A 22,986-nucleotide genomic window follows, 5' to 3' on the forward strand; every position below is an offset into this window, starting at 1 on the left:
GGGGAAACATGTTGGCTTACGCCAGACATTATCACAGATGCGATGTCCTACATCAGTGTGACAAGGGCTCTTATAGAGGGCTTGGAACTTAGTCATATTCAATAATAATCTACTAGGGGTCTCTAGGGCCTTGGTACCTCTCTCTTCTCTTCTCTGAAGTGGGAGATTCCTTGGGCTATTTATGCTCATTCAGGTCTCATACAATCTGGATCCCTTCTGCCCGTTGGGTCTTCATGCCTCTGACTGTTGGTTCTTCTTGCAGCTAACAGATTGTCCTTATCCAATCGCTTATAGCCTCATTCTTCGCCAGGGGTAGTATCGGTTATATTCGGTTCTGGAGTCTTGACCGTGTGACAATCAGTCTGTAGGAGGGCATCAGTGTTGACTAATAGAAGCAGTACGTCGCGCCACGAGTTATTTAGTGGCAGACTCGTTCACTTAGGGTCATTTGTTGTTCTAATGGGTCCAAACCGGTTCAAGTTTTTCGGCGTTTGATAGTCAATTTGAGTGATTTTTCAGAATATGTTACCGTAGGGGCGTTGCATAGTTCAAGCTAGCCATACGTTTTATTATAACAACATAATATCCCAACTGGCGTACTCACTACAACGTTTCAAAACACGCCTGGACTGCATGTGTTACCGTGTAAAAATCTAGCAATATCATTGACACATGTCGGTCGAGAATGGAACACCAGAATTTCTGGTGCGAATCACGAATGGCAGTCAAGTTCCGATTGACGGAGTATGGTGAAAGACCACCTTCTGAATAGTGGGATCTAGAGGCAGGTAAATAACATAAAGGACATACAACTACATATATTCTCTTCCGGTGAGACAGAGTTGATTGCGCCGACTTGTTCGTCAAGAACTATAACAAGGGCAGCAATACTGAGCTTGGAATCTAGGCAATTCAGATTATAATGATCAACTAGAGCTGAATGAGTCCTTGACCAACCAGCCCCTTCTTAGCTGTTTGTAGCTTGACTCGACTCTATATACAACTAGTCTGCTAGCCCAGACCGCCTAAGTCTCTGGGATCCGTTTCAAGAAGCGAAGTCTGTATAACCTCACTTTCCAATATTGCCCAATATTGCCTGCATGTCTTGAAAGATCATGAACAGCCTGCAATGATCCTCCGTATGGCCGAAGTGCAAGGCGAACTGCATATTCAGCTGGCACAGAGGTTGCACGTGTGACAAGAACATTGAAACTCCGGCCATAGTATGTAGATAATTATTCTGCGGAGCGAGTAGATTCTCTGTTCGTTTTGAGATAAGATGTCTTGTCGGCTTGCTAATACTTCCTTTAGTGCGTAAGCTTACCTATCCCACAACGGCCCCGGGGGGGGAATATATTATATATAAATTACCCAATTTAATAATAGCTATAGTTAATCAGGAAAAGTAGCTACCTATATACAGTTAGCATTATAAAATAAAATAAATATATATTATTTACAAAAGATTTCCAACCGTTAGTGTCACATTAAACTAGGAGGGTGTCTTGCCATTTTCCAGCGACCGCTCTATCGACGTTATTTTATCCTAATATGCGAAGCGAAAGTTTGCCATTAAGAAATCAACTTATTATGTACACTATTGCATAGGGATACCAGATTCAATATCAGCAAAGCTTAAAAGCCAGCTTCATAGATAAATCACATGCATTTGCTGGTTCATATTGTGGGACAATTAAATCTAATTACACTTTCTACTCACACTTCTTGGAATGTGATGATGATAGGCTTCAATGACTCTAAATGTCAAAGATCACGAACGCAAAGCTGTATATCTGTACAAGTCTCACTCAGGCTTCCATGCAATTTACCATATAAGGCCATCAGACCGTAAGTGTACTTTAAGAGTTAGTATATGCTGTCACTTCTAGAAATCGGAGAATAAGTTCTCGCCCCTTAAGACAGGAGGAGTAGCTACCTGGCTGAAAACTGTATGCCATTCCAAGGCGGGACAATGACAAGCCAAAAGAGGAAATAAGCTACCTATTGCAGGGAAGTGTTAGTACGTACGGGTTGTGAAAATGCCGAAGCAAGCTCACCTGATCATTACGAATGTGGTGTCGATTGAGTTGTTGAAACCACCTGCCATAAGAGGATCACGCTGGCATCTACGGACGAACAATGAAACGGTATACTCTTATTGAGTATACCCCGGATTTGGTTCATCCTGATATGCTAAATAAGTTGGGGATATGACACATGTCACTGCGAGTGTTTAGTAGGTCTGAGTGGTATAGTAGCTGCTACTGACAGTGGAAGAGTAAATTGAAGAAGAGTGCATTCCCTCATACTCATGACGAGCTTTGTTTGATCATGTATCCAACAGCGAAGAGCCTGTTAGGCCGTATGTAGATTACATAACTGGTTGTGATCTTCACAGCCGTAGTCTCGCATCTTACAGAGTACGGTAGGTATACCACCACGTATGTTCGACAACACCCCTGAAAAGAACTCATATAAGTCCGTGGCTAAGCCAGGGATCTCGGCGGCTAGATTAACTATATATGTCAATACATCCGTCCTGGTTGGTGAAATTGTACCTTAGGATGACTGTACATGTATGCATGTATCAAGTATGCTGGGATATGATACACCTACTCACCTTGCACCGCCTCTGCGCCTTTTCCACGTTTTGTTTCACGGCTGGGCAACCGAAGCAGTATCATATCGTAGATAAACGGCTACGGACGGTTGTTGATTGCCGTCTCTTCCAGATAGGTATCTTCAGACACGGACAATGTCAATGATCTGAGAATAGGTCGGCCAAGCCTGATCGGTCTGCGCACATGTCGTTCGATTTGTGTAGCATAGCCTCAATGGAGCATCCTGATGTTCTGTGATACTTGTTTACCAAGATGTTACTTGATTAACAACCGCCTGTTTCTCTACCAAGTACATGAATATCCAGACTACCGGTAACTACTGCGAGATTAACCTCGAAGGGTTTGAAGATAATAGATTTAGGTTCCGCTTTGTTATGTGATACGGACTCATATAAACATGGAATATCACATAGACGCTGAATTCAATAAATATCAACTTTCATAGCATACATATGATATTCACGAGTACAATCCTGGTAGATAGGCTTGAACAGCATAATGCATATCTGTATATCTACATACATGGAATAAAGCATTTGAAACATTGGTGCAGAGGCAAGTATAAATTTGCGCAGCTTTTCTACAGTGCGTGAATGCCTTCATTATAATGTGCAACTGCTCGATGTCGGGTTTCAATTATCAGAAACTTGGCTCCAGCGTTCCCTTTCAATTGGCGAATCACATTTGCCAGATTCCTGTTTAATAATGCTAGATTTATGCACTGTTTTATTCTTGTTTTATGCTTACCTGGTCCCTGCCACTGTAACGGGGATGTAAAGTGGAAATGAGGGCTAGCAGCAGCTTTGGCATCTAGATGTATCCTGTTTTTAATAAAGTTTATCTGCGATTGCAAGTTCATTGTTACTGTAGTGGACCTTGCGGAGTCTCGGTTCTTCGCGCTGCCCGGGTCTGAGCTTGGCAGCATGTCCACGTAGCATGTGAGTATCATGACACGGCCGGTTCAACTGAGCTCTTACGGCAAAATTTACTTGTCAATACCGGATGCCTGTCTCGTTGGATGCGAAAGCAAGGGCAGGAAACAAACACCTCAAATATGGCCCTACACCCCTTCCAGGATCTACATAGTAAATGTCAGTTCAAAATAAAAACCAAGGATACAGCAGGGTAGTTACTAGGGTTGTAACAAATGTGTAACCAGCTCTCTCATCAATCGTTACTAGAGTGGGTAACCCGGGAGGCTTTGCCTGGAGAATTTTAAGCTTATGTGTGAGGGATCTAGTCTCGCTAGTATACTTACATAAGTCACATATATCCCTCCACCCTGTTGATGTTGGCCAAGGTGACGGGGGCTAAATTGATGATCCTGCCTCTCAGGTGCCCGCAATCCGAGCGGTGTATCCGTCTGTACCTGATTTTCATATCATGCAGAGGCGTGGCGTGGCGTACGTATCGTATACCTAGTAGATACTACTACATACAGTATAGGATGAGCACAAATACTAAGAACATTTATGAGTCTCCGGATACCACGCTGTGAAACGAGATGCACCAGCTGATCCTCTCCTATCCATAGGCGAGGGAATATATTGATTACATGAATGCTTGATGATAATGGGTGGGTTATCACCGTGGCTTGAACCAGTCACAGCTCCAATTTCAAGAGAATACATGTGCCGGCATGTGCCACAACAGCATCGAAACGAGTGTCTCGGCCGGCCGAGGCTCTCGATGGCTGAACAATCACTACGAAGTCCGTAGTATGTGGAAACATGCGTACGTGTACTTACTTCGTAAGTCTCTGATGGAGTGGCAGCGCATAAGCGGCGCAACTCTACATTACAACGGCGACTTTGTCGGGTCGGACGCAAGGTGTTCTGCATGCAAACAAATCATTGAACTACTGACACTTCTGTATTTTTACTACTTGCATAGTATGTATACTGAGTGAGAAGTGTGCATAAGTACACTTAATCCTGCAGTGCGCTAGGGGCCTCTCATCTCCTTCCTACTTAACACTACCTACTAAAAGTGCGCAACCGCTCGGACGTGGCTCCGTCGGGCTGCTGAGGGCATACTTTACAAATAGTTCTAGATAATTACTGTAGGTAGTTAGGGAAATAGGTAAGTTGACCACCTCCTGACGCGGTCAGTATCTCTTTTGCCGTCTTCCAACCGGTAGATACAGGTCGTGTACTACTACTACTCTTGAGGTGTGGCGTAAACTAATACGCCAATTGGCGCTTGGACAATCTCAAGAGGGAGGGTAGCCTTTCGGACGTCGAAATCAAATGACCCCAAGCCCTCAAGCGGCCCCCCTCTCGGCCCCATCTTGCCCCTGCTTGGGGGCCCTGTCATGATACCTAAAAGACTGATCATGGATGTGTATCCTGACGGGGACTTTACTACACTGAGTAAAATGCCCCCGCACGTACATGAGATCCTGGTCATTTCGAGCTTGCGATCAACCGAGATCCTTACCTTTATCATTTACTTGACGAACATTGATGCCTTCCTTTAAATAGGTAGGATGATGACGCCCTAAGCACCGTGTAGTGTATGCTAGCATATCCTTGAATGGTGCTTTGCTCGCAAACCATCCCCCCCTTGTACTACCCATCATCATTGTTTAGTAGACTTGTTGGAGAGAATGTTGAATCCTCATTTATACTAATCCGTTGGCACCGTGGCTTCTCGTCGCTTTCTCCCATAAAGGCGCCGGGTACGATATCGCCTCTAGGAGAAAAACACCTCTTCTGAGGTAGCCATAGGCACGAGCGACATGGACTCCATCTGGGTGTCCTCTACCGAGAATTCCCCTACTTATGTTCATGATTCTGTCGCGCAGACCGAGATGGTCGACTTATCTATCACCGCCGATTGCGTCGCACTCGGTGGCAAAATCATTCAACTTCTCTCGGCTTTGACCAGTTTTGTGCGCAACGTACGTGAGGCTAGGTCTGATATTGATGCCGTTTCACGCGAATTACATTCGCTACAGACAGTGCTTGAGTTATTAGAGGAGGACGCTGATCTGTTCCCTCCCGAACTTGTTGAACGGACTGCAATTGTTGTGAACCAGTGTTCTTCGATCCTTGATAAAGTCAATGCGTCTATTGCCATTCTCAACGACCCGGCGCGATCGAAGCAACAGAAGCGAACGCAGTGGCTCGACAGTGGTGTGCCGGAAATCTCAGGCTTCCGAACAACTCTAGAGGCTCATAGAGTAACACTTGGACTGGCATTGGATTTGATTGGAGTGTATGTCTCTTTAACACCTGTTAGAATTATGGTATTTACTATAAATAGAACCACAACCCGAGATCTCACATCCGATGCAACAAACGGCAAGAATGCGGCGATACAGAGATACCAGATTGACGACGACGTATTGACCGATGTCTCAACAATCCTCATTCAAATGGGTCAAATATGTGTGCGGCTACCCGGCGAGTTCGAAAAGTCACCTTCACGTTTCAGTCTCCACGAATACATGAGCTGTTTGAAAGGGTATGCCGAGGGAATTATTCGTCGCAAAGAGATGGAACTCGTGACGGGGCCAAAGCTTGAGCGGCACGCTAAGCAGACGAGTAGAGAAACGCAACCGGGAGCATTTATAGGCGAAAGCCAACAATTTGGAGCCTACGTGGGAGATGCACCGGACAGTGCAATTGATATGGACGACGAGGAGCCAACTTCCTGGAAATCAGTTGGACTACCTGAGAAGCGCATAGATGAGGAAACTTCACCTACGGACGATACGTTTGACTCGAGCCTCGATGTACCTACACGAGCACCAACCCCGCCACCGAAGGATATCAAGAGACTAGAAGCCGCTCGAAGGAAGATGGCCTCACCGTTTGAGAAATTCGAGGATGATGAGCCAGACTCGCCGACCAACCCCTATGGTGTTTTTACCGAGATCAGCTCCGGTGGACAGCAACCCGCGCCTTCGGTCGCCTCTAGTAAAGGCAGAGGATTCAAGAGATTCTTCCCTTCTTTTAAGAGTTCTCCCTCTGAAAACAAGCCGACCGACATCAGGCCCCCCACGCAGTCCACGAGCTCCGCAGCAAGCACAGCACCCGCCGAAATAAGGCCAGTGACACCCATTGTCAAAGCAAGTCTAGTAAGACGAGGTAGCCGAAGGCTCTCCGTTTCCGTGAAGAAACTGCCGTTGTGGAACATGGAGCAACTGGAAGAAGTGGAAGGGGGGCCCGAAACCAGAGCCGTCTTCGGCGTGTCTCTTCAGAAGAGCATGCAGGTCGCCAAGGGCACATCGAAAACGCACCACGGGGATAAAGGGGGGTCGTCACGACGGGACTTCCCCCTCTGCATGCAAAAGTGCTGCTTCTTCCTGAAGCACCACGCCGTGGCCACGCCCGACATTTTCGCCGAGCCCGGCGATATCTTTAACGTGGCGAAACTCAAGGAGGTCTTCAGCAAGGGCCCGACATACGGACAAGACGTCAGCTTCGAGAACTACACCGTCTACGACGTGGCGGACCTCGCGCTGCTGTACCTGTCGCAGCTCCCGCGGCCGCTGGTCCCGGAATCGCTCGCGAGGCGCTGGATCTCGCTTTCGCGACAGGCGACGCTCTCGGGGTCGCACGCGACGCGGCTCGACCAGTGCATCGATTTCTGGGAGGAGGCGCTGAGTGGACTCCGGGGCCCGAGCCGGAGCTTGTTCAAGTTGCTCTTGAACCTGTGGGCCGACGTTGCACAGGCGGAGGAGCAGAACGATATGACGGCTGAGAGGCTCGCCGATGTGGTGCTGAAGCCCTTGATGCATGTCTCTTCGGGCCAGTATAGGACGGATTACATGCTCTCACTGGCGTTCCTCATTCGGAGGAGAGCCGAATATACGGCCCTGCTGGCGGACAACCAGTCGGCTATAAAGCGGATCAGCCGGGCGGCGTGGTAATGTGGCGGCGTGACTGATTTAAGCCGCACATTCTCTCCCACTTGCTGGCTTCCTCCATGGTATATGATTGATGGCGTATGAGGTGTCTGGGCAACAAGAAATACCCCTTTATTTTCTAATATTCTCAGGTCAGCCTCTATGGTGCGGCCTTTAGTTAGCAGGTGTTGCATGTCACGTAGTCTTGATGACATGACAAGTAAGGCAACATGGTAGGCACTAGGAAGGGAGAGACACGAAGGTTGGTTAGTATTTTCGACATGTTACGATGAGGGCGTTCCGGGGACACGGTCAAGGGGGGGTCAGTTGTCAGTTATGCTTCACATGATACCACAGCAATCGACGCGTTCGCGTACAGTATTAAGTACTTGAATGATTCCCACGTCTTATCAGCATTGTGAGGGCGCACCGTGATACCGGGTCCTAGGCAGTATTCTTGTCGCTTGTATGGTCAACCTCCCCAGTTTCCAAGCGCATCGTACAGCCGAGAGCGCACGGTCGTGTGGGCTCAGCTAATGGGAGCAAACTTCCATCTCCCTACGAAGTATTACAAACACCTATTAAGCAATTGCAGCAAACTGGCGGGTATCTGAGCGGCAGGATTGTTACAGGCAATAGGAAGATGAAAGAACAGTTGGACAACAGCAAAGACCTGAGTCGGTAAGGGAGGGCCGGTGTACCTTGAAATGTCGCTCAATGAGAACAGGAATGGAATAAATGAGCGAATGAGAAACCACGGCATCCACATTTAGCCACTGTACATAGTATAAATGGGGAATGGATTATTTGCTATTTGATCGAGCACACTTTCCAGTTTCAAATGGAAACCTCATACTCAGCATATCTTCGCGTAATTCCTTAGGTAGATACAAGAAAAGCGACCAGTGAGGGCACAGAGCGCGGTAGCACGACAAGGGAGGTTAGTCATGACATAAGTAAGTACCTACTACGTACATACATATTCTAAGCAGGTTATTCGGGTGTTTTAAGAGGCTGGGATGGGCGCGATTGTGATGCCATTCAAACGGCCATTAATAGCGCGCGTCAGTGGGAAGCGGGACCTTTTTTTTTTTTTTCTTGGTTCCCCTCAGCACTATCGTAGCCATCCATTGGCAGCAGCACAAGCAGAAGCACAAGCATAGGACCGAGGTTGTATGTACTCATCTACCTCGTCCATTCCAAGGTAAAACTCGTGGGAACAGTAGGCTATGGTCAATTGTCGAGAAAGACAAGACTTTCCTCACGGCTCTAGTGTGGTCTTTATCTATCGCTGTTTTAAACAGATTACCTACTAAATACCTTATATAGGTATCTATTGAATACCTAGGTACCTTATATACCTGACCAGACAGGCCGGCCACGAACCTCATTGCGAGGCCAGTTCCCAAGACCGTCTGGCAAGGGATTGGTTACACTCGAAGCGACCAGACGCAAAAGTTTTAAAATAATTTCTGTTTACGCACATGCTCGTCAGACACTCAATATCTCTCTCTGCAAGATCAATTCTCGAGGGATTAAGAAGAAGAGAACTTCATTGTTCATCGGAGCCGGCGCCGAAGACGGGTTAAAGTGCTAGTAGCAGAGAGGTGGGGTTCCCAGTCGCGAACGCGCTCAGGGCAGTTCAGTTCCACTTTGCACCGCGAACCCCCCCGACTCACTAAGACACGCACTTACACGCGACTCTGCAGTGTGAGCTCCATTGGCACGGTAGAGAGCCGTGACACTAACTCTTCTCACATACCTGCCTACTTGCCAACCTCCATTACCTACTTACACATTCTACATCCATGCACACACACAAATACATTCTCTCTCTATTTCTCTACTCTGAACTTCGATCGTTTTCTATACTACTTGATTCAGATCTGACGCGGTAGTCCATCCTATCTATCTAACACTACACTCGTCCTTCCGTCTATCTGTCTGTCTGTCTGTCTGTCTCTACCTTGGCCGTTCGTTGTCTATCTACCGGCGTGTCGACTAGAAACCCCAACCCTTTTTTTGACCTCTGTCCCTTGGACCACAAACACGTAACATTTCGATAGATCACGTCTCCTCTTGGCTGTCTTGCTATGCTGTTTGGTCTCCCAACCGCAGTAATATGAGTTCCTCACCTGTCAAGCCTGTCGAGGAGACAGGAGCCGGCGAACCAACTCTGCCTCCTCTCTCCTCCGCCGCTTCCACAGCATCTAAGAAACGTCCAGCTTCTTTGCTGCCACCTTTCGAGCTGTCCTCCTCGCCCGGCCTCCCTAAACCTTCAAAGAGAGGGGCTCGAGAAGGCCCTGATGGCCCGACTCCTTTTTTCAAATATCCAACTCCGATTCCCACCTCGAGTACTGGTATCCTCTCTTCCTCCCCTTTGCGCCACCAACACTCGAGGCCCGGCCTGGTACGCACACAGTCCACCGTCTCGGAACGTGCGCCCCTGTCCGCCGTTCCCTCACTCGAGCTCAACGAAAATGGAGATATGCTTTACATGGGTCGGTCCAGCAACTCCTCTCACTACCAATTGTCCGCGAACCGACTCATATCACGCATTCATGTCAAGGCTCGCTATATCCCCGCCGCCTCGCCCCTCGAACCCAATAGAGTAGAGATTGAATGCAATGGCTGGAATGGCTTGAAGCTGCACTGTCAAGGCAGAACATGGGATTTGGGAAAGGGGGATACTTTTACCTCGGAGACTGAGGATACCGATATCATGATTGACGTGCAGGACGCGAGAGTCATGGTGCAATGGCCACAGAAGATCCACCGTACCTCGATAGCTGACCTTTCCGACTCAACATGGGATGACTCGCCTCGCTCACGACGACGTGCCTCCGTCCCTGCACCAGATTCAGTGCAGTCGAGCCCCCTCCGCCGTCATGCTCGGATTCAATCACCCGTATCTCCCACGCCTGCTAGCAGATCATCGTCTAGCCTGAATAGTTTGCTAGCACTTGATACGACCGAACCGGTCGCGATATATGAGGATGCAAGCGCTGACGAGCAGGACCTACCTAAGCCGCTGCCTGATGTAAATGTTTCTTTTGCCGAGACTGAAAAGACGAATAGCTTTTCAAGTGACCTCAGTGACCTAGATGATGAAAATGAGCCCGACGAAGAGAACGACCCATTTATATTCTCGTTTGGCGAGTTTGGTCATAACCTCTCGAACCGACTTGCCGCCATCGCAGCGGGGTCGCCGAAGCAATTATCTCGCGCCGAATCGGGTCGCTCAACAACCAAGCCCTCAGCCGAGCCAGAAGAAGAAGAAGAGACTTTCCATCCTAACACGGATGTTGAAGTGGTTAGAAATCACGTTGTAAACCAGCTCGCATTTTCTCGACTGTCGTCGAACCCGCTCACCACAATCATGAACAATCTTCCAGCGGAAGAGAAGAAAGACTTGTCCAAATTAGCACTGCGACGAATCATCGAAGGCACGGGGTGCGTTGGCATTATCACCCGAACGGGGAAAGATGCAGCCGGCAAGGCCTTGGAGAGCGAATACTACTACGTGCCAGAACATGACACGGACGAGTCGCGCCGTGTTGCTGTGACAGATGGCTTGCGAAAACCGAGTTTACGAGCCTGTAGGAAACAACACAAGGTACGTAGCTTAGGAAGAAATGGATGCTAGTCCAAAATACTAACTCAGCGTAGCAATACTACTGGAAGCGTCCCAAAACACCATGATGGCTTTCGCTATACGGCAGATAGCGGTGGTGATGGGGCGATGACGGAAACTCAGATGTGTCGCCTGATTTGGTCTAAGAAACGGGGGAGGAAAGGAAGCACACACGATATCCGTTTTGTTTTCGCATTTATTGGCGCATGCATAGCTCCAGGCGTTATTTTGTCTTTCGTTTTTTTTTCGAGATAGCTCGCGGTGTCCCTATTCCCCAGTGTTCAGCTTATGCTTGTACAGTTTTAACCTGTCGGGTTGGTCAGAAAGGCTGTCTATCCTCGGACAGATTGAGGCAGTAGATTGGTATGTTTGAGAAATGATTGTAGCAAGACACGGTGGCAGGTTGCACAGAAGTGTACTTGTTATGAAGAACATGGTGGAAAGGGGGTGGATAACGAGGAAGGAGATAGGCCCTTGTTGCAGATGTGGTTAAGAAGCGTACGCGCAGCTGCAGATGATGAAGAAAAATTTGATGATAAACTTGATGAAGCTTCTGTTCCGATGGATGGATGGCTTGAGCGTTGGTTGTAGGTGGTTAGGTAGGGTTTTGGCTGCTGCTGCCTCATCGTCATCGCCACCTCCGATCTGATAGGTGGTGTCTGGTGGTGGCCAACCCCTTATCGGCAGAAATTACCCCGCAGTACAACCAGCTTCCCCCCTGCGCCCCACCTTCAACCTCATAGCAACCGCTGATCTTGTGTGAGGTCCTTACACAACTCAGACAGGTGTCCGGATAGGCTCGCCATGTAATCAATCAATCTTCCAGATGTCACACCACAGAATCGTTGATATCATCCAGTGCATGTCTTATCTATATGAGATGTGCTGTATCCAGCCTTGATATAGGTACTGTAGGTTAGTTAGTATGTATGACCTTTGCCCTAATTTCCTCCTAATGCTCAAGTCGAACCAAGCAACTTAGATGGACAGGCGCAAGTCATTGAAATTGATGAGATCCCTCTCAAGTCGCCATTGATTTTTGATAAACTTCTCTCGGATTACATCTGTCCGATCTGCCTCTTGCTAGAATAACTTGTATATCCATCATTTCAAACGTCGCACGCTTTGCATAGCTACCTACCCATCAACCCACCTCCTAACCTGACATGACCTGACTTTACTTTACTTCCAATACCTACCTTACCCCTCTCCCATTTACTTATATACCTACCTGCCTGTACACTGCCTAAAAGTAGCCAACTCCCTTCCAAACCCAACCAACTCTGAACACCATATCCAGATCAAATCAAATCAAAGAGATCAAAACAAGACTCCCTCTCCCAAGATAAAACAAAGCATCAAAAGAGTAGTGATAAAAGAACCATGGCCACCACTCAACAGCCCAAAAACCAATTCCTCCCCAAGAAACTAGATCTCTCCACGCTGCAGAGCGCCGAGATCGAACACGCGAAGCCCAGACCGGGCCCGCAGAGCCCGCAGCTCGAGAAAGACGCCAAGAGAGCCATGGCGCACACCGCGGAGTGGCAGCCCGAGTTGCGCGAGGGAGGTGGTGCGTATGGGCACCGTGGATATAAGCAGGAGGAATTGCGCCGCGAGATTTATATGGGTGGTGATTCGAATTCTGCTGCATGAGGAGAACTTGGGATTAGGTAGGTAGGTAGGTAGGTAGGTAGTGGAGCTAGGGGTGGATAGGAATAGGGAAAATTGGAATTAATTGATTAATTGATTTGGGGGGCGTATTAAGGATCAAATGATTGTTTTACCTGGGAAACTCTGGTTTTATGATTGGTGTGGTTATGAAGATCCGGTTGGTTTAATGGCGTTGAAGGAAAATTCGAGATTGGGCTTGGAATTCACAACGACGTCGAAAACGGCTTGCTTCTTCGGCACGGAACTGTGACAGAAAGCAGAAATTGGGTATTCAAAAGAGGCGAAAATAGTTAACCTTCCTTACTATCAGTTTGCTCGATACTCAGATTTCAGCGCGTTCACTACGGCCGCGGGTTCAGATAACTATGTAGTTGCACATCAAATATTTGTCCTTAATACATTATAATGTCAGCAAACGAAATCTTACGCACTATATTACCACCCAGTTTCAAATCATTATTATTCCCATACCTTCTTTGCAACATATATTTTCGCGCTTGTAGCAAATTATTTAAATAGAGATATGAGGAACTCGCTAGTTCGATAGTATGTGGTACAACAGCAAGGAGATATACGTCGATGGGTAACTAGCGAATCCAAATATGACAATCCAATACTTTACAAGATAGGAGAGACATATCCATAACTTCGAAAAGACAATAAATAAATAACAAATCCAACCATACCCATAGTTATGCGAAAGCTTAGATCGCGAGCTGCTATAACATCGCCTCCAAAGCGAACTCCAAGCGCCATACTGACATTGTGCAAATTTCAACATAGCCAAAAACTCAAACTGGTCGGTGAGAAACCCGTAGGGCCCTTCCCATCCGTGCCGCCAGTATGAAAATATTCAATCACGACACCGAGGGCATAGGAAATACCCGCCACCCAGACCCCGCCGACAATGATCCTCTCGCCAACACCCATTTTCGGCTTTTTGAACTTCTCACCCCTGTTCTTCTTAGAGGATAATCTTTTCCCGCTGAAAACGGCCTCTTCTCGACCAACTTTGACATTGGATCGAGAGGAGTGCTCTACCGGCTCTTCCTCTACTCGTGGTATATCGTAGTTCACGAATCCCGTAGGCGAAACAAATGCTGCAGGGTTTGGCACTGCGGCCTGGCGTCCCATCATGTCGATCGGATTGACGGAAGGACTACCGTCTTGGGCCGTTGCTTTTGCTGGTCGTACTTGACGGAAAACCAGCACATGTCCACTACCAGAAACGATCTCGAAGCCCTCAGCTTGGAGAGGAGCGAAGTGTGGGAGGAATCTGGTGGGGTTAGATAGGCGAAGGAGGACCTCTGTCGGGCTTAGTGGCGACGCGAGATCCGGTACCACAGAAGTCGTCTCTGCAATGTTGATGGTCTGCGAGACGGGGTCATAGGCCAAGATCTTATAAACGGTGGGCTCGTCCGGCTTGGCTGCTTTCTGACCCCGCGCCTGATTTAGTTCCAACGATGGTATCCCATCAATTTCAGGATCTCTGTCGCTATATAGACTAGGCGACGAACGCTCTGGAACCTCTTTCTCTCTGTCCTCTACAGCAAGCCTGGGCTTCGGGGGTACCTGGCCAGGCTCGCTACCGTAGGTTCGTGTGTAGAGAGGCATTGTGTTCCTCCCTCCACATTCTTTCGCGAATGAAGTTTCGAGACCTTGTGGTTCTTTCGAATAGAGATCTGCTCCAAACCCACGATTCAATCGACCATGCTTCCTGATGGACCCACCACGAATTACAGATGAATCTGACCTGGATATGTTGCGAGGCGAATCGTGAAATTCGAGTGCCTCAGTTTCCATCTGGGTAGATGCATCATTCAAAAAGATGTAACCTGAGGGAAGCTTCATTTTTGGGATTTTCTTTAGTTCAGCGCTGATGTCTGGTATCTCAATTTCCCGCAGCTTTACATTATCCATCTTTGGACTCTCTGTTATGGGATCTCGTGAAGCTTGAGCTTCATAGGTCCTTGACCTGAAGGCTTTGTACTTCTCGAGACCTCCGTATCGTCCAAAGAGCTGGTTTTGATCATTCATGTTGTCTGCGGGTGTAGGGACATACTCGTGGAGATCATCATAGGGTGTCGATGGTTCACTTGTGGGCTCAGGTTCCTCTGAGGGCCGATACCGATACTTCTCCAGGTCGTGCAATTCTGCAGTTTCGCCTTGTGTAACTGAGCTCTCATTGTGCATATATGGCCCATAACCACGCAATTCGTTGACGAGTTGGTCTGGATTCGAGCCAGGCTGGTTGGATGATTTGGTTTGAGCAGGCTTTTGGGAACCAGACTGATCGGATGCGCCATAATGTTTGGGTTTGTTTGGCGATTTCTCCAGGGGTTTATCGGACGTTGCAGACCCATTCTTGTGAAAATCGCCATAGTCCTCAGCTGGATCATCTAAAGGCAGATGATTCAAGGAATACTCCTCACTCTTCAATGCTGAATTGTCGTATATATTATCCCTGTGCACAGACGGTTTCGTGGATTCGGAAGTAGAAGGAGTAGGCCAATCATCGAAGTCGTTTTCGGCATACTTCCTAAGCTCGGAAGCCGGCGGCTTACCATTGGAATGGACCGGTGGTTTTTCTTGGTCTAGATTTGATAGGTTCGGCCGCAGCTTGTTAGGGTTGAAAATTCTAGCCGAAGGTTCAGGGTCTATCTCCAGAGGTCTAGGGTCTCTCCTTGACACCTTCCTATTCGTAATAGGGTCGATCACATAATCTTCTTCCCTAGGGACGTCGGTCTTGCTTTGCACTGCATTCTGGGCATTACGCTCGGGTTGCGTGTCCGTCTCCCTTTGAGACCTGACGTGCCGTGGCGTATTGCGGGTATAATAAAATTGTCTATAAAACTGTCTACGAATTTTGGAGCCATCAATATGGGAGGGGTTTTCTGGGTCCTTGGATGAGGCTTTCCTCTGTCTGTCAATCTCGTCTTGGATAAACCAAGGCGATTTCCATTCAGTGTTTTTGGGACCCCAATGGCAATATCTTGCCACAGCTCGCTTAAGCGTATGTTTGAGGGGTTCGGGAAATGGCTGCTCATGCCAAGGGATACTTTTGTCCATATCGTTGGCATACTTGCGTTTCAAAGTTTGATAATAGCCACGTCGAAGTTCGCGTTCGTAGGCTTCGTGAAGGTAGGCTTTGTTGAGGAAGGAAGACCATATACCGTAGCGAAAGGCCCGAGCTTGGACAGGACGACTTAACCGCAGTGCAGACGAGCGCGAAGTGGCGAATGGATTGGCGGCTGTTCCAGTATGGACATGCAGAGGTCGTAACCTCGAAGCAGTAGTCGAGATCAACATATTGCTGGATCTGGAGTCAACGGCCGCATTCTCAGCGACCTATACACGTCACATTAAACGTATGCGTGGGCGGGATTCGGCGTTGAACGTTTGCTTGAAGTTGCTGTTGTATCGCTGGCTGACGTATTTGATCAGATGGCTGAAGGTGAAATGACGTATCATGCCAATACCCGAAAGGGGTGCCGCCGCACTTAGGCAAGTAGACGGAGTGAGGCTTACGACAAGCGCCGCCTACATACGAGATGAAGTAAGAATATAAGTGTTGAGATATATACCTAGGTAGGTCGACATACCCAATGGTTGGGTGAGGGAGATGTGGTGGTAGAGCAGTAGGCTCCCGAAGGTCCGGAGGGTGGGAGGCAGGCAAGGAAGGTTTGGTTCCCTGGTGCATGGGGGTGCGCATGCCTCACAATTACCTACCACTGTCTACCACTACCTACCACCTACTTACAATGGACGGTAGGTATAGTAGGTACACTACATCAGGTACCTACGTCCATCCCACGGATACAGTGGCGTGCGATGTACCAGCAAGCCTCGAAAGGCATCTCCAAAAGAGGGGTATAGGGAATCTGGTGACACGCGCACGATACCTCGAAGATTACATACTGAGATGACAGAAAGCCCCAAGCCAGACCAGACCTCCGTAGGCCGTTTCAGCCCTTTTGGAGTGCATGCGTTGAGGCAGGAGAAGGCGGGGAAGATGTCACTTGAAGTACCCACAGCCTAAGTACATACCTACATAGTACTACGTACATCGTGTACTGTACGTAGTAGGTAATTACATACCTAGGTCAGCTACAGCTCCAGGTGCTTTAGGTACATTCAAAGAGGGAGCCTGCCCTGAGGTTGATAGAGAGAGTTCTTCTCAACCTTTACTGTATATAATTTGCCGACACTGCTGAGGATATCTTTCTATTAACCACAATGCAAAGGAGGTCATACGGTACTCCTTAACGGTAGGATCCAGACCTGCTTCCACCACGCAAGCTCCTGTGGGTACCTACCTGTGTACAGTCAGTCATATGAGGTACCTAGACATATGTAAATGAATGTACCTACCTTGACATGTACCGAGCTTTGTGGGCCAGAGCTCCCCGGGTGGTTCCGGACGTTTGCGGGGTAGACTGAATGGAACAAAGTGGCCGCGTACCCGCCCGCCTACAGCTGCCCATATAAGTATCTAGGTACATGCTTCTGAAAGTAAAATACGAAATAGTGAACTATATTGGTATCTGCATATTCTCCTATACCTGCATTTATTCTTACTAGGTATTTTACTCAACAATCCAACACTTCCACCTATTTGATGTGTAGATACTTACGGGGCTATCGGCCTGAGTCACACAGCATACCAGTACTTACTTGACTCCCATTAATACCTACCTACATGCGTGCTCTCAGTTGGTAGATATTTCCACAGGGAGAGATTAATTTTATGTATTTAGTTCGTTCGTCTTATCGGAAGCCTTGGGGTTCTTTGGCTCTTTGCTCTGTTAGTTTTAGTTGGTTTCTGGCAATACAAGTAGACCAACAACGACGTCACCAAAAAAGAGAACTGTGAGGTGAATTAACCCCACCGTGGGGTTAAATCTTCAGCATCAACCCCCCGGGGCACTTGTTGCATTGCTGCTTTTTCCTATCCATTCCTAATTACCTACCTACCTAGGTACTGACTGCAAACGCGCCCCGACACCCGTCTGCTTGGCAAGGTTACTGTGTACATATATGCGATTATTCGTATCCCAACTCCGGCGAGGATGAGTCGGAAACCGGCCAAGGCCCGTGCTGCCAGTAGCAAGACCCCTCCAGCTTTCGGCGCAAGCTCCCTCGGTTTTGGCAGTTTCGCGTCCGCCGCGAGCGGCATCAACCTCTCCTATCTCGCCGAACCCCCCGATTTCTCTTCGGTACACGACGCCAATGTTGTTGTCTGTCTCAAGAACCTACAGAAGAAAGACGCCACCACCAAGGCGAAAGCTCTCGAGGAATTAGTCGCCTATGTGCAGGCTCACCCCTATGAAAAGAATGGGGGTGTCGAAGAGCCGGTATTGGACGCCTGGGTAGGGTCTCTCTGCCTACACCCGACCGACCGCAATCCCCTGTTGACAATGCATTCCTTAGGTGCAATCGTACCCTCGTACATCAATAGACAACTCGAGACGCGTCCGCGAACTCTCCCACGGTCTCCAGTTCGAGCTTATGAAATCCGCCCGGAAGCGCATGGAAAAGAATGTTCCCAAAATTGTTGGCCCCTGGCTTGCTGGTACTTTTGACCGCGACAGAGCCGTCTCAAAAGCAGCCACCGAAGGTCTCTCATCCTTTCTCACCACGCCGGAGAAGGTACTTCTGTTCTGGAAGCGCTGCCAGCAGCAAATTCTCAACTACGCCAGTGACGCGGTTAAAGAGACAGCAGACACCCTGAGCGACCGCCGTTCCACCAATTCAGATGATGCCGATGCAAAATATTTCAGAGTTCTTGCGGGAGGCCTCGCATTGGTCTTGAATCTCCTACAAAAGCTAGACGCTGCGGACGTTGAGAAATGTATGGATACATATGACCAGTTCTTTGATAATGATATTATATGGGCAAGCGCAGTTGCGAGCGATTCTGCTGTGCGGAAATTATCGTCTCAGCTCCTGTCAGTATGCATCGAGAGGAGACCCGGCCAGGTCGATGCCGATTTGCCTCGTATCAGCAAGATTTTTGTGGCAGAAGGCCTTAAAAGCAACCAGACTGGCTCTGCTATCGACTTCATTGACGTGCTTACCAAAATAACAACGAAATATCCGACGGTATGGACGTCCGATTACAGAAGCAAGAAGTCAGCCGTCTCACGGCTCAAACTCTTCCTCGAGTCTGGCTCACAGGCGAGTCCACCGCATTATTGGACCAAACTGACTCAGCTCGTTGAAATGATACCCAGTGGCATACTACCTGCAGATACCGATGGTGCCATAGAACTCTTAACGTCAATGCGAAAGGGGGTTAGCAGTCGCGACGAGCCACGCACCAATCTAATTGAGGCCTGGTCCTCATATCTTAGCTTAGCGAGGCAATTTTTGCAAACAGCTTCATCTAGCGAGGCACGTTTGAAGATATCCCAGCACGCTATCTTTCCATTGATCAAGAACTACCTCTTTCCCTCACCTGAGACATCGGTCTGGTCATCGGGAAATCATCTGCAAATTCTAATAAGGGCTTACACCTCAACTACCACTCTGCCCTTTGAGGATTTAGTTGAAGCTACTAGACTTGAATGGGGGCAATTGAAGGACGAGCTTCAGAATCATATCCGCAACTCCCTACCGGAAACTTCGAAAGAGCACCAGAATTCCCAGAAGTCGGTAGCTGAGACGGGAGGGAAATGGTTTTCCTTGGCAGGGAAGATTTTAGACGCGCATGAGAAAACTGCGACTGGAGACCGCCCAATCCCAGATATTCCAACCCCATTATCTTTTGAGCTACTCGAAGAGAGCATCAAACTACTCAATACCAGGAATTGGAAGCCCTTTGGTGTGGCTATAATTGTTGAGTCGGCGATCAAATCAGCGTCTCCTCTTTTCAGCCGGACACCGGCCTCGTTCAGCATACTTGATAAGTTGGAAGATTATCTTGTGGAGGGGCGAGATGTGTTTCTAAGGTCATGTAGTGCGCCGTTCATCCTCTCAAGCATCATTCTACTGGGTCAAATTCCGCACCAGCAAAGACAATTCGAGAAGATATGGGATTCTAGCATTTCAATTGTGATGGAGTTTCTAGATACCACGGAAGGTATCCCTGCGCTAAGCAAGCTCATTTCTAGTACCGAAGCGGCTATCATGGCGCAAAAAAAGCCCGACCTACAGGCTGAACTCATACGGAGGTGCTTAATGTGTAGCACAGGTCATCCTGGGTCTAGCTGGGACCTGTTCAACAACGTCTTCACCTTCGGGGTGCTAAACGAGCCTGCCTCAAACAGGCTCGCTAAAGAACTGGCTAGCCATATAAAGAACTCTTCAGGCGAGCTGAATGAAGACGTCCTGCGGGGATTGCAGATTATTGCAGAGAAAAACCCCGAACTATTGACACGCGACGAGGAAGTCCACATGGGATTAATGACCAGCTTGCTTAGTCTATCAGAGAAGGGACGCGGATCCCAGACGGCGACGTTGCAGGCCTTGCTGGGAACTCAATCAAATGAAGCGTCCAATATTGATCACCTTATTCAACAAAATATAAATAGTGCGAGTCCAACCTCACTCTCGTATGTGCCGTCTCCGTATCCTCTTATTATTACTAGTCCTGACTTTTCTCCAGGGTCGACACTCTCGTTCAACAGGCGATGCAAGCGCAAGAAGCGCTCCAAGCCTCCACACAAGATGACAATTCCAAGGAAAAGATTTCTTCCCTTCTACCAAATGTCGAAACATGGAAGCAACAGCTATTCGTGCTACTGCAGGATACTCCGAATGTTTCTCTCGCACTTACAAATAGCCTGGGTAGTGCAAGTTTTCTGGCAACAGGCCAGACTCGGGACGAGGTTGCAAATATGCAACGAGATGCCCGAGGCTGTTCTATACCTGGCCGCATGGCCTTGTACATTTCCAAACTGCTGTCTTCCGGTTTCAGCTTCGATCAAACAAAGTTGTCTTTTAAAATCGATTTGATAATAAATATGAGCGTTACCGCTGAGCTCGCAGCAGATCAGCTTACCATGATGGGCGAAAACGGTGTCTGGAACTCACTATCCTCCCCTGATAATATATCGGATCTTGAGCTTTTAACTACCTCGACTCATAAGTACCTTATTGGGATAGCTGAGCGTGCCCAAGGCTGGCGCGACGGGTCAGGTACAGAGGAAGCGCGACTAGTCCACGCCATCATCGCACGGCTGATCGAAGAGTCGCAAACATTTTCACCTTCAGCGTTCTATTTTGCTCGGTCGATGCAAAATATTCTTCAGACACTTGCAGAGCGGCATGGCTTCCCATCAAGCGGGGAGCAGTGGCTAGTCGACACAGACTGTCTTAAATCTTCTGCTTCAACGGTATACCCGGCCGCTGCGATAATAGGCGGGCTCGGCGAGACTCTCAAATCGTCGAAATTCATTAGCACCTTCTGCAATCGCTTGGTAAGCGACATTGCTGGAGCTAAGCTCCGTCAAGATAAGAGTCTAATAACCCTTATCCTGCTCAACCTCTGTATGCAAATATATGATATGGGTGAGCTACCAGTTGCGAACAACAGACTAGTTTTTGCTGTCAAGCAAATAACTTCTTGGTTAGAAACACCAGATGACCTTGATAACGCATTCGCTACGGAGGCTTGTCGTTGTTTACAACGCCTATTGCCTTGTATCAAAGACGTCTATGGGACTTACTGGGAGAAAGCAATCGATTTCTGCATCTATCTCTGGACCAAACCCCCTTCTCAGCCTCTTGAATCCCGTTTGCCCGAAATACATGCATCACTGCGGCTCATAGCCATTCTTCAGAGTTTAGAGGATCCAAACGATGACCTTGTCGATGTTCTGGAGGCTTCGATGGCGAGAAAGTCGGCTGCTTTGATTGAACTACTAAAGCTGCCTAGAGATAAGCACACCCAGCCTCTCGAAATAGTAGACTCTATCCTCTGTAGGCAAGTCGAGAAATTGCCTCTCCAGCAGTATGAGGATCTTTCGGATCTTTACGGATTAGTGGCAAATGACTCCCGCGCGATACAGACAGCAGCGTTTAGCCTATTGAACAGAGCGCTTCCAGCTGTGCAAGAGAAGCTCTCTATAGAGGTTCTCTTAGAAAAGAAAGAGGCGCGACTGCCCGATGAGCTTTTATCACTTCTTCTCGGCGCGCCAACATTGGACTCGTATCCTGATGATAGCATAGCCCACTTCCCGACCCCCGTCCGATCATACCTCCTGTCTTGGCACCTAGTGTTTGATGCTTTTCAAGCGGCGTCTTTCAAAGTACGGAGCGACTACGCCGAAAATCTCAAGGCTGAGAATTATATTGGTCCTTTGATGGAGCTGACCTTCGATGTACTGGGTCACTCAGCAGCTCATGGGCTGAACCTAGACCGATTAGGGTTCACAGAAGATGATATTCGACACTACGACCTAGCTTTAGGCGAATCGGAAACCGAGGAGAAAAACATGCAGTGGCTCTTCATACACTTATACTATCTGGTATTGAAATTTGTCCCAGGCCTGTTCAAGGCGTGGTACATCGATTGTCGCTCTAAGCAGACAAAGATAGCCGTCGAAGGATGGATGACGAAATATTTTTCTCCGCTCATCATCTCCGAAGCTTTAGAAGACGTAGTCAAATGGAACAACACCCAAGAAACACCTGTGGGCGATGAGAAGGAGCTAATTGTGAAGGTTAGTAGAGCGGCGAGGGAAGTCATTGCCGGCTACGAAGTAGATGATCTCAACGCTTCCATCGCTATCCGCATCCCTCCCGGATATCCACTCGAGGCCGTCACGGTTGTCGGGATCAACAGGGTCGCAGTGGATGAACGGAAGTGGAAGAGCTGGATAATGACAACGCAGGGGGTCATTACATTCTCGGTTCGTACCTACCTCTCGCCTCCTTTCAGGCAGCTATCTACTTTGGTCCTAAGCTAATGGCTATCATCACAGGGAGGGAGCGTCATAGATGGACTCACCGCATTTCGACGCAATGTCGTTGGGGCACTCAAAGGCCAGACCGAGTGCGCTATCTGCTACAGCATCATCAGTACTGACAAGAAGATGCCCGACAAGCGATGTCAGACTTGCAAAAATCTATTTCACCGCACCTGTCTTTACAAATGGTTCCAGAGTAGCAACCAAAACACATGCCCGCTATGCCGGAACCCAATCGACTACTTGGGTGCTGACACGAGGGCACGTAGGGGCGGCTCTGGTATGTAGATAGGG

The 22,986-nt window shown here is 48.3% G+C and overlaps 4 protein-coding genes across 4 annotated transcripts; 3 read left to right on the forward strand and 1 right to left on the reverse strand.

The window, feature by feature from the left end:
• Positions 1 to 5,433: 5,433 nt before the first annotated feature.
• On the forward strand, positions 5,434 to 7,500 carry F5B22DRAFT_634789 (Rho GTPase activation protein; the record flags this gene model as incomplete). Its single annotated transcript, XM_047977035.1, has 2 exons — positions 5,434 to 5,840; positions 5,889 to 7,500. The coding sequence occupies 2 exons, from the start codon at positions 5,434 to 5,436 to the stop codon at positions 7,498 to 7,500; spliced, it is 2,019 nt and encodes a 672-aa protein (XP_047833452.1).
• A 2,098-nt stretch (positions 7,501 to 9,598) lies between these two features.
• On the forward strand, positions 9,599 to 11,178 carry F5B22DRAFT_634790 (uncharacterized protein; the record flags this gene model as incomplete). Its single annotated transcript, XM_047977036.1, has 2 exons — positions 9,599 to 11,092; positions 11,146 to 11,178. 2 exons carry the CDS (start codon positions 9,599 to 9,601, stop codon positions 11,176 to 11,178), a joined length of 1,527 nt encoding a protein of 508 aa, XP_047833453.1.
• Positions 11,179 to 13,199: 2,021 nt separating this feature from the next.
• F5B22DRAFT_596839 (uncharacterized protein) lies at positions 13,200 to 16,710 on the reverse strand. Its single transcript, XM_047974271.1, has one exon. It carries the CDS (start codon positions 16,088 to 16,090, stop codon positions 13,556 to 13,558), a length of 2,535 nt encoding a protein of 844 aa, XP_047833454.1. The 5' UTR covers positions 16,091 to 16,710; the 3' UTR covers positions 13,200 to 13,555.
• Positions 16,711 to 17,850: 1,140 nt separating this feature from the next.
• On the forward strand, positions 17,851 to 22,980 carry F5B22DRAFT_644168 (uncharacterized protein; the record flags this gene model as incomplete). Its single annotated transcript, XM_047978386.1, has 4 exons — positions 17,851 to 18,150; positions 18,212 to 20,334; positions 20,388 to 22,635; positions 22,708 to 22,980. 4 exons carry the CDS (start codon positions 17,851 to 17,853, stop codon positions 22,978 to 22,980), a joined length of 4,944 nt encoding a protein of 1,647 aa, XP_047833455.1.
• Between the last annotated feature and the right edge of the window lie 6 nt (positions 22,981 to 22,986).

Source organism: Xylaria bambusicola (assembly GCF_022495145.1).
Source record: "Xylaria bambusicola strain CBS 139988 unplaced genomic scaffold F5B22scaffold_9, whole genome shotgun sequence".
In the NCBI taxonomy this organism is placed as follows: Eukaryota; Fungi; Ascomycota; class Sordariomycetes; order Xylariales; family Xylariaceae; genus Xylaria; species Xylaria bambusicola.

Bases quoted from the DNA above. Each gene is read 5' to 3' on its own strand.
- F5B22DRAFT_596839 (XM_047974271.1), bottom strand. From the start codon at position 16,090: ATGTTGATCTCGACTACTGCTTCGAGGTTACGACCTCTGCATGTCCAT.